Source organism: Macrosteles quadrilineatus, unplaced genomic scaffold (assembly GCF_028750875.1).
Source record: "Macrosteles quadrilineatus isolate MER2022 unplaced genomic scaffold, UCM_ALF_1.0 Scaffold_4__1_contigs__length_99947679, whole genome shotgun sequence".
Lineage (NCBI taxonomy): Eukaryota > Metazoa > Arthropoda > Insecta > Hemiptera > Cicadellidae > Macrosteles > Macrosteles quadrilineatus.
The window spans coordinates 98228776-98246913 of NW_026542597.1; the positions used below are offsets into that span (position 1 = coordinate 98228776).

The 18138-nt window shown below is 38.3% G+C and overlaps 1 protein-coding gene across 1 annotated transcript in view; it reads left to right on the top strand.

Annotated features, from left to right (window-relative positions):
* LOC128991553 (dystrophin, isoforms A/C/F/G/H-like) overlaps positions 1-18138 on the top strand; it is a 557771-nt gene that overhangs the window by 182809 nt on the left and 356824 nt on the right. Inside the window, exons 16-17 of the mRNA XM_054414541.1 lie at positions 2008-2106; positions 16661-16766. Coding sequence (XP_054270516.1) covers positions 2008-2106; positions 16661-16766 — 205 coding nt within the window. The remainder of the gene's footprint in view (positions 1-2007; positions 2107-16660; positions 16767-18138) is intronic.

An 18138-nucleotide genomic window follows, 5' to 3' on the forward strand; every position in this document is an offset into this window, starting at 1 on the left:
GAGATTAGCTCTGTGTTTTGTTTTGCAATGACGTCAATATGCCAATTTGTATCTTGAAAATTGGGACAAATACATATTAGGGTGCAAAAATTGTGTTCTTTGGATTAATTGTATTTAAAATTACAAATGCAAAATGCTGTCTTTGACTCTATAGTTGCAAGGTGATCAGCTTAAAATAGATTGTGTGTTCGTAAACAAATCTGTTACTCATTAGTGTATGGGTTAGTGAAAATGATTGCAAAAAATGTTTATTTAAGCGTTTTGAAAATATAGAAATTTTTTTAACTTGTTTATGCATATTGTCTGGAATATACTGATTTCATCCTTAGTAGGATCCATACCTTTATGTGTTATTTTTTGTCATTAGCTATCAATTAATGATTTCATCTAACAAAAAGTCGACGTTAGTGATAGTACCATGGTTTGGATGGTTATCTTATCAAATTCCAACGTCATAGAAACATATACAAAATAATACAAGGTACGAAGATTTGTATAGATGGGACATTTTCTAAGGAGTTAAAATTGGTTTTAGTAATTTTTGGGCCTTTAGGTTACCTTATCGTTCGAAAGAATGTATGAGATTATTCCTCGATGAAAGCTGAACATTTCACACCTTGGTTTTATTAATTCTATGGTTTAAGCAACACGTAAAATAAGTAATAAAAAAGCAAAAAAGTATCCATTCCCCATCTAAATAACACTTTTTGAACGTAATTTTAGTACATCATGTTCAACGTAATACGATTAAAATAGCTTGTCAAATCAAGATATTGATTGTATTTTGCCCAAGGTAAAATTGCATTTATTGTCTCCAACGGTTTTCGAATGACTAACGTATTTTTGTATTTCTTTGAACCTGTCACAAATTACTAGCACTGCAATGGTTTACTCATTCTGACTTTATCTTTCACTCGCATTGCACATGAAGGACGCCGGTTGAGTTGAAGCAGGTTATGAGAGTTTATGAGTGGGGTTGGACTGAGAGAGGCTGGAAGGGTAGAAGGGTAGAGACCGGATATTGTACCACTGAGTGGCTGTGGATTATTTCCGGCCAGTTCTAAGGCAGGCGTTACGACTGGACATATGTTAACACATTCTAGGCGTTCAAGCAATCCAGTGTGGAGGGTGATTACTGTTAAGCATCACATAAATCTAGCGGCCCCACAGCTATTACAATGTATTTACTAGTTAGTGGAATAGTTGCAATTTTCGTCGAACAGTTTGTAATTTCTGTGCAATCGAGATTTGTTCAGGACCGGATCATAATTGGACATACGTGAAACAGTAATGCTAAATCTGTTATCTGAAACTTTTTTTATTTTTATTTTAATTAATAACATTTTGTGACGTTTTTAAGTATCAATATCACAGTGGAACAAATTGAGTTAAATCTTGTAATCTTGAAGTCTGAAACCAAATATCGTTTTTAATGCATCGGTCTGATATGTCTATCTCTTTTTCTATGGAAACCCGAGCATAATCAGACGTTATGCAAACAAATGCTATAGCCTCTTTGAAGTTAGAATTAAACCTCAGCTAATTAAAGTATTGACTAACACCATTTATTATTTATACTACCAAAAAGTTATCAGTCAAGTTCAGTCAACCTATACATATCTTCAGTTTATATTAACCTAATTGTTGACCAATAAACCAAGAATGTGACTGGTCTATAGTGGTTAGAAACCCAGCTTTAAATACTTCCTATCACTAATGGTTGTTTAACTTCGTAGTAATGCCGTGAATTTATTGAAGTCTACCATAGGCTGTAGTAGAGACTCCCATTCTAATAATCAAAGAACAAGATAGGTATCTCAAGTGTTAGTCAAGTGTAGTTGTGGTGCAATACATTAACATTAGTTTTGTTTTCAACACTGTGTCCGTTTATGAAACGTCTATGAGTAATAATACTAGAACATGTGAAAGGCCACGTATATTTCGGTGTGAAGTAGTAATTGACTATTGTGTTGTTTGGTCCATCTACATGTACGATTGTTGTTACAGATCCGGGACTGGCTGACGCTAGAGGAGGAGATGTTGAAGCAACAGGCGGTAGTGGTGGGCGACCTGGACGACATCCACCAGGTCCTGGAGAAACAGAAGGTAGGTCCATCACATTCAGGTTGTGCAGAAGTAGCTAGTTGTTAGAGATCCGGGACTGGCTGACGCTAGAGGAGGAGATGTTGAAGCAACAGGCGGTCGTGGTGGGCGACCTGGACGACATCCACCAGGTCTTGGAGAAACAGAAGGTAGGGCAGAAGTAGCTTTGAACGTAGTCGAGTTGATCCACCGACCGAGTGCTCTGTCCATAACTAGGCAAACTTGAAAAACAAGCGAAGTTGAAAGAACGAATTATTAACAATAATATCCTAAAAGTTGAATCACCTATTACAGTAACAAAGACAAATTGAATAGAGGTAATATAATTTTGAACGATATAATAATATCACTTTGAGATGTTAAACACTTAGAGACATTACGCGTTTAATTAGGCATTTTCAACGATATAATCGTAGGTTAAGGTGTTAACAAAAAGGTTAAACATGTTATCTCTCTACAACACTTCATTTCTCGCGTTCATCCACACAACACCAACACGGAATGCGGTAGATGTAGACAACGTACAATAAAAGGCCATCGTTTTCGATGGGACACTCCAATCATCATCAACGCTAACTGGACAATGGACGTACATGGTCCAATACGAGACGATATGACGGTGATCTCACAGGCCCTGATGGTCATTGGAATGTCTAATAATTGTTGAGGTATTTACTAGGCTACATATTGCTTTACTGCTGTACACATTCACTGCATCGAGTATGGGAGTAGTGAAGTTTACATTAAATTTGTACGCTGTTACTGTTTATTCAAAACCGCTTATCATTATGTGTTTTTGCCGTTTGTTGACCTTTCATTGTTTTAACTTTACAGTAATTAATGGATTTATTTGACTTTGAAGTAAGTAGCTTGAAATAATTTTGGTTACAAAGACAGTAAATATATATCTTGCTTTTTGATCAGTATCCGAGGGTTCCAAAGCAAACTATATTACGCGACCAGTATTGACACAGTGTCCCATACCTCTTCCACTCCACACGTTGAAAAAACTGTTGCTAATTCTGTGTGAAGTCCTCACGATTACTGTATAATGCTTTTGTGCTGTTCATATTAATCATTACCGTATATATAGGAATGACTCTGTTTTTACCAACCAATATAAGCCAATATATTTCAACAGTTTTTTTTATTGATTTGATGTTACCATACAATAATTTATTACTACCACCAGAGGGGTCTATTGCAACTACAGTTAGCTCATTCTACACCTTAGTACATTAAACACTTCAAGTTGAAAATTCGCATCTATATATCCTTTATGTTGGAGTTCATATTACTCTTTGTCAAGTTATTTTAGTTATGCGATCACCATAGCATCTGGATTTTAATTTTCGTTTTTTTCCAACCCTTTTATACGATAGAGTGATTTAATACTCCACCAAACACCCTTGGTACACACATACACACATAAATGCTGTAAACATTAACAAGACGGTATTGCCATATTTTTTCTATTATTAATTAAAAAGTGATTTCACACCGGCCAGTTTTCAAAGTTTTTAATCTGCAGCTTTAAACCTTGACGGCGATATATCCATTGTTTCACGAAGCGCGGCATTGTTCAAGTAATAAGTTACACTCGCACCTTTGTCCAGCGGCCAGTGTTGCCATGGTAATAGCTTGACGCGGCGGACCGGCAAATAACTTGACCATGTGTCCGACCCTTCCTACAAGGCTACTGGCGTTAATGTGGGTGAAATTTGAACTAACTGCCTCCAATCATTATTTTGTATCGGCACTTGTTAGTTGTATTATCAGAGTCTGAATCGAGCAGTATTCGAGTAGTGTGCACGATCGGAAATAGAGTAAATATTGTCAAAATTGGATATAATCCAATGAATCTCTATCGTCCCTGGATTGCTCAGAGTTAATTCTGAAATGTATACTTCAGAATGACGACTTTACAGTTATATATATTTTTAAGACATGTGGCGAAAATAAGACGAGCAATAGAGTTTAATATTTGTTTATTATTATGATGCCAATAACTAGAGTTTTTATAGTCTAGTATTTAGTTGGTATTACAGTAATGATATAAAATATAGCCGTTTAATAATACTTCAGTTTGCGTTTCTCGAGAGTGTAACGTCAAATGTTTAACTGTTTGTTTACAATATTCTCTAAAGTGTAACGAATTACATTATCTAGAAACGTGCAAACTAAGGTTTAAACTTGAATTGAAATTCTTGTTGAATTGAATACTTTGATCCAGTAATCTCATAATAAAAGTACGATGAAATATCATCTCACTCACACCTACAGCTCGAAAGGTAAACAAACCATGCATCGATCCAATGTGTGAGTTAAATCTGTGGCGCGATCCTGCGGCAAATTCTACAACCCGTGGTTCCAGGCTCGGCGCACAGGTCGCAGCACTGGGGGCGCTTCTAGTTCATATCATCTCTGCTTGGGGTGCTGCGATCACTAGTGTTTATATTTATTCAAAACTTTGAAACTTGCGACTTGACCATTGCTGACAACAACTGGGTATTATAATTCATTTTGAGCCCCAGTAAAAAAAAACAAAAAACAGTGCCTCCAATGATTAGGTTGTGTCACCATAAAAACCCCTTAGCCCAAGTTTTTTCAAACCCTTTTCATTTGGTCTCCTTGATAATGTAATTTAAACGAAAGAAATTATCATTACCTTGTTAATGGTTTCATTAATGCAGCGGTGTTATGCCATAAGTGTTTACATTTTATTCCTTGCCTTTTTGCACTATAGGGTTGTTGGAAGCGCAGTCCAGATTTCCATATTTTTCGAACATGCCTAAACTCTCTTAAACTAAACATAACACTTTATAATGCGTCTGTAAATTTTTTAAGTATTATGCCATACACAATTTGTTTACATGACATAAAAGACAAACTTCAATTGATTTTAAACAAGATCTGACCCATGTAAATATTTTTCATACTTTAATAATTATGCTTAATAATTTTGAATTTTATGCATGTATTTTCGTACCAGTTAAAGCAAGTTTATTACTACTAGTTGTTCTGGCCGTTCACATCATGTCTAAATCCACCCCCAAAATATATTACTTCAGACAAATAAAATGTTGTAAGTATTTAGTAAGATACGCCTTTTCCTTCATTCCATTTTGAATGAATGCACTGTAAAACAATTAAAATTCGCACTGTTAGCAGGTTTATTCCACTGTGGTGTATACTTTTACACGAGTAGCAGTGATCAAAGTTTTGTTACAAGTTCACAAGTAGGCTACCTGAGTCTGAAACAGTTTTAGGACTATTTAATTAAACAAGTTAGCCTGCGAGCCTAAGGCGTGCTTGAGCCGTAGAATGAAGTAATCAATCGCGGTTCAAGTAAAGGAAAGCTCGTGGAAAGTTTCAAACAAGTTCTTCTCAGAGTCAATCTCTTGATCGACCGTTTCATCAAACTCTCAGAAGTAATTGAATTATATCTTCTGTAATTGAGAAAATTCCACAGATAAGTGTATTTTTACTTCGATAATTTAACGTCTAACACCCAGGTGTTTAAGAAGTTTAAATTTAACGATTTCTCAATTATTAAGTTTATTCGTGCATGGTTTCAAGTTATTTGCAGGGTTTAATTGTTTTATTTAATTTGCAATTAATTACATTACTATACGTAATTGTTTTATTTTTGTATTTTAAAACAGCTTTCGAGTTAATATCTGTAAATAAATTTAAAGAGATTTTTGAGAACTATTTTAATTATTTGTTAACTTGATGTTCGAAAAGTCTACTTAGGTTTTAATTTAAGGCCAAGCATGCCCATTGTGGGGGTGGTTTTTGCATCTAGAGATGACACTAAAATTAGAAACCTTTTTCCAAAATTACCTTAGTTATAAAACTTTCTCCCCATTAAAGCTCAGGTTTGGTACGCAATAAGGTCGGAGATAACGGAAAAAATAAACTATTTTGTATTTATATAGCGTTATAGAATTGCATGTACTTACAGTATTAACGCATCATTATCATGGAGATGGGATAGTATATTATGTGTTGATTTGTTGGTTTATTAGACGGCGGGAAAATCATTTTCTAATTGTTTGATACTATAGGGTGCGCACCTCCTCAGCTCGGGCTTTATGACCAGTGCCGCGAGAAGCGCTTGCAGACATTTACGTCCTCTGAAATTACTCAGTTAACTTTTGAAACTGTTTTCATCTGAAGGAGGTTTCTTACTATTTACATTCAAATTTATGACTCTATCGTTTTAATTTTCTTCTAAAAATGCATTTGTATGCGTAAAATGCTTTAGAAAAAACTTCCCACTTAAAATTCGACTATTCCAAAAAAATTCAAACGATACACGCCTACAAAAATAAAAAATGAATAAATTAACATAAATATAATTTCAATCGGTTCTAAACTAAGCCGAAAATGACGGAGATCCTAAACCCTTGCATTAGCGTGCAGCGGACAGGTAGAGCGCACCCTTAACACTTAGAAATGCTCTAATGAATGTAACTACACACATGATTTAGCAGGTAGGACGTTCCATTGTAGGCTAGGGCTCCCCGCTGGTCGGAGAAACGACTGACATTTTTCCCGAGCCTAAGGCCAATCATTTTTCTCCTGCGTTTGCTGAGCTGCCTCGGGCTCCTCCATCAAGACCACTTTAATATTTTTGTTCCCCAGACGCTTCCAGTTTTTTCATTCTTAGATAAGAGAAAGTTGATGCTCCTTTTTTTGGAAAATCTCTAAAAGAGATACTCTTTGTTTCGTTATTATCTTATGAGAGTGACTATTTTAAAAATATACACGCTTATTTAGGCACACAAACAAGTATCAAAACGTACGTTAGTTGATCAACGTTTGGTTTTCTTTATACTTTTATGACATCGTCTCATGACTCTTAAGAGGATTGTTCTTTAAGAAGATTGTGACGAATTAATGTGCTCTAATTAATTAGAAAAGTATGATGAAATAATCATATAACATTGAACCATGTAATACCTACCTGTTTGTAAGAAAACTATTTAACCTCTCACAATCCAAAATCTGTTCTCAAACTAAAACACTCTTTATCTAAATAACTAGTTTGATTTCATATGATTTTTTTTGGTTTTTAAAAATTAACTAATTTGTTAATCGTTTCACGAATAATTTTTCGATCTTTTAATGAAATACAGACTATAAAGAACAAGCATTTTACAGTTGAAGTTACACTTTCATAAAACTGTTTAATTTTTGTTAGTTTGATACATCATCACTTATATATTTGTATGCTTATTAGCTAGTGCACATTTGGCCTACATAGCTCGTAAAATATGTAGTTGTACATGTTTTCATGATTTTTTTGAAAGGGGTTTATGCAATCAAGTTAAAATGCCTCTACACAATTTCAGGATAAGGAACAGAATTACCTATTACATTTATGTTCACACTAATAGTCGTGTACTCACTATAACATTACTTCGGCGCCGTGTACGACCGACGACCCTCGTAACCACTAATTACTCCGGTGTTAACACGTAGACATCAAACCGTATTCAAATCAAAGTTGTTGTTCGCGTGTGCGGAAGTTCCGAACCGAATCATATTCACGTGAGGAAGTGATTGTCGAATAACTACTTCCGGAAATTACTCCAAATCATAAGCAGAAACTTGTCGGACACTGAACGATTCCGACCCCCGAAAGCACGTGGGTTACAGGGGAAGACCACCCTCTTGATTTAGTTACACTTTTCCCTCCTTTCCCTCGACAAAGGGGGATCTCTGGAACGCAACGTGGGGAATATTTAAATAAAAGGGAGTCGGCGCCGAGGGGAGGACCACGGCCAGTTTGATTTGGAGTGCGCGCAAAGATGGGACAACCGACACACACGCTGCAGCATCGGTTTAAAGTGAGTTCCACTTGCAATACGTTTACCATTGACTTCACACTACTATTGATAACGGAACGTTTCATTGAGTACGACCTGTGTTGGGTTGAATTGTAAAAAGTGTTGCTTACCAAGACCACGTGGTGGTTTGTTTACATTCCTGTGTGTTGGTGCTTTCAAAATCTGTTTATATGATAAATTTTACTTTTGAAAAGTAAAGTAATCGGGAAATTTTGGACATGTGAAGGTAATCGTTCTAGTGTTTACTTATATTTCTAACATCAGATAGGCGCGGTACTATGTTAAAATAGTGATGAAAAATAATTTATGTCCCAAAAGTAATATAAAACCCAAATAATTACTTGACTGCGACATGTTGCGTCTTTCAGCCGTCTGCTCTTGATTAGCTGAAGTATCGTGTAGGTCAGTATCCATTGTGCAGCAGTCAGTATCGATCGCGACAGGTCCTCTGTCAATGCTCTGACTGCGACATGTTGCGTCTTTCATCCATCTGCTCTTGATTAGCCACAGTATCGTGTAGGTCAGTATCCATTGTGCAGCAGTCAGTATCGATCGCGACAGGTCTTCCGTCAATGCTCTGACTGTGACATGTTGCGTCTTTCATCCGTTTACTCTTGATTAGCCGGAATATCGTGGAGGTCAGTATCCATTGTGCAGCAGTCAGTATCGATCGCGACAGGTCCTCTGTCAATGCTCTGACTGCGACATGTTGCGTCTTTCAGTCGTCTGCTATTGATTAGCCGGAGTATCGTGTAGGTCAGTATCCATTGTGCAGCAGTCAGTATCGATCGCGACAGGTCCTCCGTCAATGCTCTGACTGCGACATGTTGCGTCTTTCATCCGTCTACTCTTGATTAGCCAGAGTATCGTGTAGGTCAGTATCCATTGTGCAGCAGTCAGTATCGATCGCGACAGGTCCTCCGTCAATGCTCTGACTGCGACATGTTGCGTCTTTCATCTGTCTACTCTTGATTAGCCGGAGTATCTAGGAGGATTAAACATTAAGCTGGGTTTTCCTAGACGCGGAGTCGGCCAGCGGAGAGCGGACAACGGAGAGCGGACTCAGCTTGTCTTAGGTAATTTAATGTTACTGTTTTCCTAGCAGCGGAGCGGAATGCCATGTTAATTTCAATTCCGCTCTCCGTTGTCCGCTCTCCGCTGGCCGACTCCGCGTCTAGGAAAACCCAGCTTTAAGGAGAGGACACGCTGTAGTTTCGTTGAAGCCAGCGTACTGAGGAGGGGGGGGGGAGGCAGCGCTACTCTCCCGCCCCCCTCTCATACTGCGCTGTATGCGTTACTGGAAGATTTGGTAACAGAAATATCAATTGACTATTTAAAAATTAGACTTCATCATGCTACGAAAATTAAAAAGTTAATTTCTAACCGTAATATTAGGAACCTATTAAGAGGAAAGTCATATTTATGAACCAATAGTACGTTCAAAGGTGAGTAATTTACACAAGGACGACTTGTATTTTAGAATTCGTTGTCCTTGTTTTTATTTTTTGCCATACTTGTATTGTGTATTATTTATAATACTCTAACCAGAGCGCGGGACTCCGGTTCATGGGGTCCCGGGTTCAAATCCCGCCATATCACCAATGGATTTTACTGTTCATAAATTAAAACTCAAATCATAAGTAGTAGCCTACTGTATGTGTATTTGAACATTTTCTTAAAGAGAAATAAAATAGGTTTTAATCCTTTAAAAGAATGATAAACGCACTTTGGCGTCAGGATGATTGTTGAACATTTACACTTTTTACTCGAAGTTTCTTTGGGCAAACAGATCAAATATAGTTCAATATGATATTTAAAAATCAAGAATTTGATTGCCAAGAAATTGTTTTACTTTTTATGATTGTAATTTAATTGTAACGGCTGTTGGTTTGAAAAAAGTTAGAGCGGCTTTGCATTTTTTCTTAACTTTGGCTATTTAAAATCACCTGTCTAGCACATCAATGACTTAAAACTAGTAAAAAATGATATTAACAAATCGAGAAAACTATGAAAAATGCAAGTTCAAAATATATTTCACCACCCGAATTAAAATTTTCATTTTAACCTATTATTAGTAAGATTGTTTTATAAACTGGAAAAATTAAAAAAAAATTATTGTAATTATTTTTATAAATACACTTTTAAATATAGGTAAATATATATTTTTTATTTCGAGAAACTTTTAAGAAACATGAATAAATTGTTAATTCGTGTAGATACATCATATTTTTTTTCAAAAACGTAATTATAGTAATCATATGTTCAAAGTCCAGGTAAATTCTTTCAACTTTGATCTTCAATATTAAATAATAAATAATAGTTTTTATAGGAATGATTGACACCGTTCGATAGGAAATTTAATTTACTTTAAGAATGCCATCGGTGAATAACACGGGTGTTTTAGTTTAGCGGTAATTTTAATTCGAAACAGCGCGCGTCGCGTTTTTCCCTAACTCTCCCATGTTATAGCCGAGGCTTTTTGCCACTCTACGGCTCCGCGTGCCCCTCTAGTGTTCTGCTAAAGCTGGCTTCACCGCAACACGTGTATTCCTATTCGCGTGCCCTCTCCTAGGTCAGTATCCATTGTGCAGCAGTCAGTATCGATTGCGACAGGTCCTCCGTCAATGCTCTGACTGCGACATGTTGCGTCTTTCATCTGTCTACTCTTGATTAGCCGGAGTATCGTGCAGGTCAGTATCCATTGTGCAGCAGTCAGTATCGATCACGACAGGTCCTCCGTCAATGCTCTGACTGCGACATGTTGCGTCTTTCATCCGTCTGCTCTTGATTAGCCGGAATATCGTGTAGGTCAGTATCCATTGTGCAGCAGTCAGTATCGATCACGACAGGTCCTCCGTCAATGCTCTGACTGCGACATGTTGCGTCTTTTAGTCGTCTGCTCTTGATTAGCCGGAATATCGTGTAGGTCAGTATCCATTGTGCTGCAGTCAGTATCGATCGCGACAGGTCCTCCGTCAATGCTCTGACTGCGACATGTTGCGTCTTTCAGTCGTCTGCTCTTGATTAGCCGGAATATCGTGTAGGTTAGTATCCATTGTGCAGCAGTCAGTATCGATCACGACAGGTCCTCCGTCAATGCTCTGACTGCGACATGTTGCGTCTTTCATCCGTCTGCTCTTGATTAGCCGGAATATCGTGTAGGTCAGTATCTATTGTGCAGCAGTCAGTATCGATCGCGACAGGTCCTCCGTCAATGCTCTGACTGCGACATGTTGCGTCTTTCAACCTTCTGCTCTTGATTAGCCGGAATATCGTGTAGGTCAGTATCCATTGTGCAGCAGCCAGTATCGATCACGACAGGTCCTCCGTCAATGCTCTGACTGCGACAGGTCCTCCGTCAATGCTCTGACTGCGACATGTTGCGTCTTTCATCCGTCTGCTCTTGATTAGCCGGAATATCGTGTAGGTCAGTATCCATTGTGCAGCAGTCAGTATCGATCACGACAGGTCCTCCGTCAATGCTCTGACTGCGACATGTTGCGTCTTTCAACCTTCTGCTCTTGATTAGCCGGAATATCGTGTAGGTCAGTATCCATTGTGCAGCAGTCAGTATCGATCACGATAGGTCCTCCGTCAATGCTCTGACTGCGACATACTGCGTCTTTCATCCGTCTGCTCTTGATTAGCCGGACTATTGTGTAGGTCAGTATCCATTGTGCAGCAGTCAGTATCGATCGCGACCGGTCCTCCGTCAATGCTCTGACTGCGACATGTTGCGTCTTTCATCCGTCTGCTCTTGTATAGCCGGAATATCGTGTAGGTCAGTATCCATTGTGCTGCAGTCAGTATCGATCGCGACAGGTCCTCCGTCAATGCTCTGACTGCGACATGTTGCGTCTTTCATCCGTCTGCTCTTGAGTAGCCGGAATATCGTGTAGGTCAGTATCCATTGTGCTGCAGTCAGTATCGATCGCGACAGGTCCTCCGTCAATGCTCTGACTGCGACATGTTGCGTCTTTCATCCGTTTACTCTTGATTAGCCGGAATATCGTGTAGGTCAGTATCCATTGTGCAGCAGTCAGTATCGATCGCGACAGGTCCTCCGTCAATGCTCTGACTGCGACATGTTGCGTCTTTCATCCGTCTGCTCTTGATTAGCCGGAATATCGTGTAGGTCAGTATCCATTGTGCTGCAGTCAGTATCGATCGCGACAGGTCCTCCGTTAATGCTCTGACTGCGACATGTTGCGTCTTTCATCCTTCTACTCTTGATTAGCCGGAATATCGTGTAGGTCAGTATCCATTGTGCAGCAGTCAGTATCGATCACGACAGGTCCTCCGTCAATGCTCTGACTGCGACATGTTGCGTCTTTCAACCTTCTGCTCTTGATTAGCCGGAATATCGTGTAGGTCAGTATCCATTGTGCAGCAGTCAGTATCGATCGCGACAGGTCTTCCACCAATGTTCTGACTGCGACATGTTGCGTCTTTCAGTCGTCTGCTCTTGATTAGCTGGAATATCGTGTAGGTCAGTATCCATTGTGCAGCAGTCAGTATCGATCATGACAGGTCCTCCGTCAATGCTCTGACTGCGACATGTTGCGTCTTTCAACCTTCTGCTCTTGATTAGCCGGAATATCGTGTAGGTCAGTATCCATTGTGCAGCAGTCAGTATCGATCGCGACAGGTCTTCCACCAATGTTCTGACTGCGACATGTTGCGTCTTTCAGTCGTCTGCTCTTGATTAGTCGGAATATCGTGTAGGTCAGTATCCATTGTGCAGCAGTCAGTATCGATCACGACAGGTCCTCCGTCAATGCTCTGACTGCGACATGTTGCGTCTTTCAACCTTCTGCTCTTGATTAGCCGGAATATCGTGTAGGTCAGTATCCATTGTGCAGCAGTCAGTATCGAACACGACAGGTCCTCCGTCAATGCTCTGACTGCGACATGTTGCGTCTTTCAACCTTCTGCTCTTGATTAGCCGGAATATCGTGTAGGTCAGTATCCATTGTGCAGCAGTCAGTATCGATCACGACAGGTCCTCCGTCAATGCTCTGACTGCGACATGTTGCGTCTTTCATCCGTCTGCTCTTGTATAGCCGGAATATCGTGTAGGTCAGTATCCATTGTGCAGCAGTCAGTATCGATCGCGACAGGTCCTCCGTCAATGCTCTGACTGCGACATGTTGCGTCTTTCAACCTTCTGCTCTTGTATAGCCGGAATATCGTGTAGGTCAGTATCCATTGTGCAGCAGTCAGTATCGATCACGACAGGTCCTCCGTCAATGCTCTGACTGCGACATGTTGCGTCTTTCAACCTTCTGCTCTTGATTAGCCGGAATATCGTGTAGGTCAGTATCCATTGTGCAGCAGTCAGTATCGATCACGACAGGTCCTCCGTCAATGCTCTGACTGCGACATGTTGCGTCTTTCAACCTTCTGCTCTTGTATAGCCGGAATATCGTGTAGGTCAGTATCCATTGTGCAGCAGTCAGTATCGATCGCGACAGGTCCTCCAATAATTATCCGAATGCGACAGGCTGCGACACAATACAGCTACTTGGTGGTGTTACGAGAAAGAAATGTACATTTTAATTCAGATTTGTTGTCAGTGCAACGAAATTACTAATTTTAATTCAAACACAACTGAAACAGTGATGTATTGGCTATATTTATTGTATATAGGGTAGACACTAAGCAACTCTAGGTAGTGTAATTGGTAATTATTCACAGTGCAACTGTAATTTGCAGTCGGTGCAACGTTTGGTGCAATGTAATTGCTAACTGCTCCTCTGTAATAGTCACCGTCTTCTCTGTGTACATTCTATACTTGCTTGATATTGTCAAATGTCTGTACATTAGTCAAAATAGTCAATATTGCGGTTTACACATTGCAACTGCAACTATTTACATTCTCTTTCAGTTTGTCTTTAAGAAAATAAATCTAGTAGGTATTAATCATTATTTAAACTAAAAAAAAAACCTCTATTAATAGTTATTTACACTAAATTGGTAAATGTTGTGTTGGGTATTTTATCCTCAGTTTTTTTGTAAACAATAGGGGTTTCATACATTTTCGCAGCAAGACTGCGGTAGTAACACAAAGTTCCGAGTAGAGTCGGCCGTTTACTGAGATATGTTTCGAATGGTCCAATTACATTAGCACAATCCTGATATACGTCTCTCCCAAAGTATCTTCCGTCCTGTAAAGAGGCAGTTGAGACGCACGACCAGGAGGTGCTGTAAACTGTTGCAACATTTATACTTCAACAAGCAACTGCAGCTAGGGATTTACTAATTGCTGTCTTATCCTAAAATGTGTCTCCTTTGTGACGAGTATAAATATAGTTTTTACCTCTCTCATAACGCTAAAACTTGTTTGTATAATCTTATATTTCAAAGTCCTATGCACTTTAGTGTAATTCGATTTTTGTCATTGCGACACGTGAGTTAATTTCTTCGCAAACCATCGTTAAATATAGGATTTTAAAATTTGATGAAACTGAAAATAATAGCATGTACAAACTTTTTATTGGTACAAAATGACCCTGTAAAGGTAGCTTAATTTCTCTATATAAGTATAAGTTATAGTGTGGCCGTTAGAGTTTGTATAGAACTGGTTGATTATTACTGATTGATTGAGGGTGTAAAACTATATTGAGCGTGCTGATTCTGCTACCAAATTAATTAATGAAGGTTGGGGGGGGGGGGGGGGGGGTCGGTGGGAAGAAGGTTGGGAAAGGTCGGTGGGGGAAGCCGTTCGCTTGCTCGCGGTGGGCTGACGAGTTCGCCATGCAGCCCTGCCACACGAAGCGCTGACACTATAAGAAATATAGCGTGCCGCTATGCGTCACAATAGCAAAGATTAGTACACTTTACATTTCAATAAATTTCTTTTCGGACAGACGATAGGCTCTCATTTGTTTAGTTAGAAATACATAGATGACTTTTGCGGATCTCGACTGAATATAAGCAATTACTGACAATAAGTGTTGAAACATGATGTATTTTGACTACACAACATTAATTTAATTATTCTCGAGTATTGATTTGCAATATATTGTTTTGACAGGATAATTCAAACCAATAGTGGAAAAGCTAACCAATGAAAATCAATTATAACTTTTACTTATTGCGCTATCTCAAACGTCAAAACATAATTTCTCTCCTCGTCTGGTATTTATAGATTATATCTGCCAACTATTCAAGCAAAGAAAGGGGCTTTCGTGTACTTCGATAGTTTATCAGCTACAAACCATTCATCTTTGACCCGAGGGAACTATAATCACCCAACACACGACACACAGAGAGTCTAAAGTGGTTTTGACCCGGAGTAGTTGGTATAATTCTCCAAACTGTGTCAAGTAGTTTATGTTGCGGTTCATTCAAAACAAACTTCAATCGTTACTCTAATACAAAACTGAGAGAGATTCCTTCAATCTACCGATACATTTAATTGTAAAATGATGAATTGTTAAAATGAATGGTATGATAGTGTTTAATTGTAATAATTAAATTAGATAATTACATGCCTATAGGGTTTGTACCGCTATCTTACGAACAAATTTCTAAATGCCAGTAGCTTGAATATGAACTAAAACATAATTATATACCAGGTAAAACGTTTCTGTTCTGATTATATTAAACACTTTAATGTATTCGGTTTTATTCGCATTCGTAAAACATTTTAAAATCCATTTTACAGCAAGAGCTTCATATGAAAGAGGTCGAACATGGTAATCAACACGTATTCACAACGTTGTTACAGGCTAAATGTGACGATTTATAGCACAATATCTGTTTCATCCGACGACCAACTCCAGCTGACATTGTGTGAACGACCTCTCGTGATGAAGACATAAATCTTTATGAACCGCTGTAGCGCCGGCTTAACGCATTAAATGTGTGTGTGCAAAATTTTGATTCGTTTTTTTATAGAAAATGAAGGGAAATGTTTCAAATAAATTTTGTTTAGCTGTGTAAGTATGATAAGACCTTGTTGTTATGATTTGAGGATGTGATCTTACTAATTCAAGTTTAATCAAGTCAATATGTAATGATAAGAGAGGAATCCTGCATTGAGAGATTTGAAGTTATTGGGATTTGTGCATCTGAAAACTAAGTATTAAGGTTTATAGTTTTCGTATTGGAAGGCTTTGAACTAATACGATATTACCCCCAAGGGTTGTACGTGTGTATTGTAGGAGCAATAGGCAATTATGCATAGCATCATAGAATAGACTGCATAGCATACATCGGACCGTAATTATTGAGGTCCATGACGCTAGATAGGGTCGTACGGTAATATATTGTCAAAGAAAATGTTCACTAAGACATTTAAAATAACTGGTTATAATTACACCCTCCCTAAAAGAACCGAACATGCTTCTAAAATTATGCACCAAAATTCCGATCGGGATTTTATTTGAACTAGTTTTATTAGATATGCAGCTTTTGCTTCCTTCGACCCTGAGAAAAATAACTCAATTCCCACTCTTAAACGTTCTAATAATTTCTAATTTTCATTCAGGAAACTCTATAATACCTATTAACAAAAACCAATTATGGTTCAAATCTTCTTCGTGACATCGCATTACTCAAATTCAGAGAAATCAAGAATGATATTTTAATACATATTTATACATCAGAAGTATGTACATTCTGCGTGCATACTATGATGACAATATGACTGATGATGGCAATATGTTTTATTTAAAATATTTGATTTCTTGCAGAATGTGCTGCGGGAGTTGGAACAGAAGAAGCCTCAGTTGGACGAGTTGGTTCACACGGCTGAGAACTTGAAGGCCGACTCCAACCGTCAGCAACTACATGGAAAAGGTATGTTAATTATACACTAAATGTAAAGTATTATTGAAGTAACGTTCACATACAAGAAGTTTGTTTTCATATCGACCTCAATTTTTATCTTATTCCAGGGTGTCTCTGATGAAATTCCCCAAAAAATAATCTGTTGACATTTTTGTTGGACTGTTTAACTCGTTTTCAACTTATTTCCGTATAATGTTTGAAATCGGTGCATACCTAATCTTAAAATTTATGTTAGTAAGCTTCATGTAGCCAAAAACATAAAAGACTTTAAAAAATATTTAAAACGTGTCGGTAGACACAAAGGTGCCACTTTCCATCTTTTATATGTATTTACCGTCTTGTGAGTAAACAGTATACGTATTTTTGTAATCCCAGGTAATTAAATAACGGGTACGATGCTGATCATAAAGTTAATTGGTTATTTATCTTTTCTCAAGTTGGTAACTTAAACCAAATGGTACATCACGAGTATTCAATATCCGAGGTTCTGGGTTCAAACCCGCCAAAATCCAATGGCTTTTAGCCCTCTTGGTCTAGCCTAAAGTAATGCTTAAACGGTCACCGGATACAGCCTAGCGGAAGTATCATCAGAGTATCCACGTTACTGTAGGTCCCTTAGTTGCCATTAGCTGTATGGGCTAACTACCAGCTGTGTCTAAGGAATATGTCGGCCTTAGTCACTAACAAGACTGCAATATCGCATCACTCATCCTACACTCATACTAGGCTTAAAATACTTACAATAGTATGGTTGCCATTTCAGATATAAGTATTAGCTATAAAGTATGAAGGAGACGACGCACGTTATAAACAACTCACTGACACGTGTCTGTCTATGTAACTAGTCCCGTGGGAGTGATTCTGGATCTGTACAGCGTTGTTCTTCAGATTATGAATCTGCATCTCTAGTCGCCATGGCAACTGTACAGTCCATCATTGTTAGTGTTAATATTGCTCGCTCTAACACGTACACTGTTTGCTAAAGCTTTTATACATTCGAACATGTAATGTGGGAAAATTGAATTCACTCTGAATTGTATTAGATTAAAGAAGAAAAACTCAGTAGCTGAAAAGAAAATTTAATTTCAATTCAATTTTGGGACCGAGATAGTGTTTTATTGTATCGTAGTTCGTGTTGAGTAGTTATTCCTCCAAACCACCACAAAACTGGCTATGTGGTTATAAAAACTTTATTCCAGTTGGGCAACTTAAAACAAATTATCCTGAGTTGCTGGAACGATGACCTCCGTAAAGGTAGTTGGTCGACTATTAAAGCTATAAACTGTGACCTGTCGCAGTACTACATGCAAATAATCATCGTTACCCTACAATAGTCGCACTATGTCTGGTGTAACTGCTACTGCTGCAACTGTTATACTAG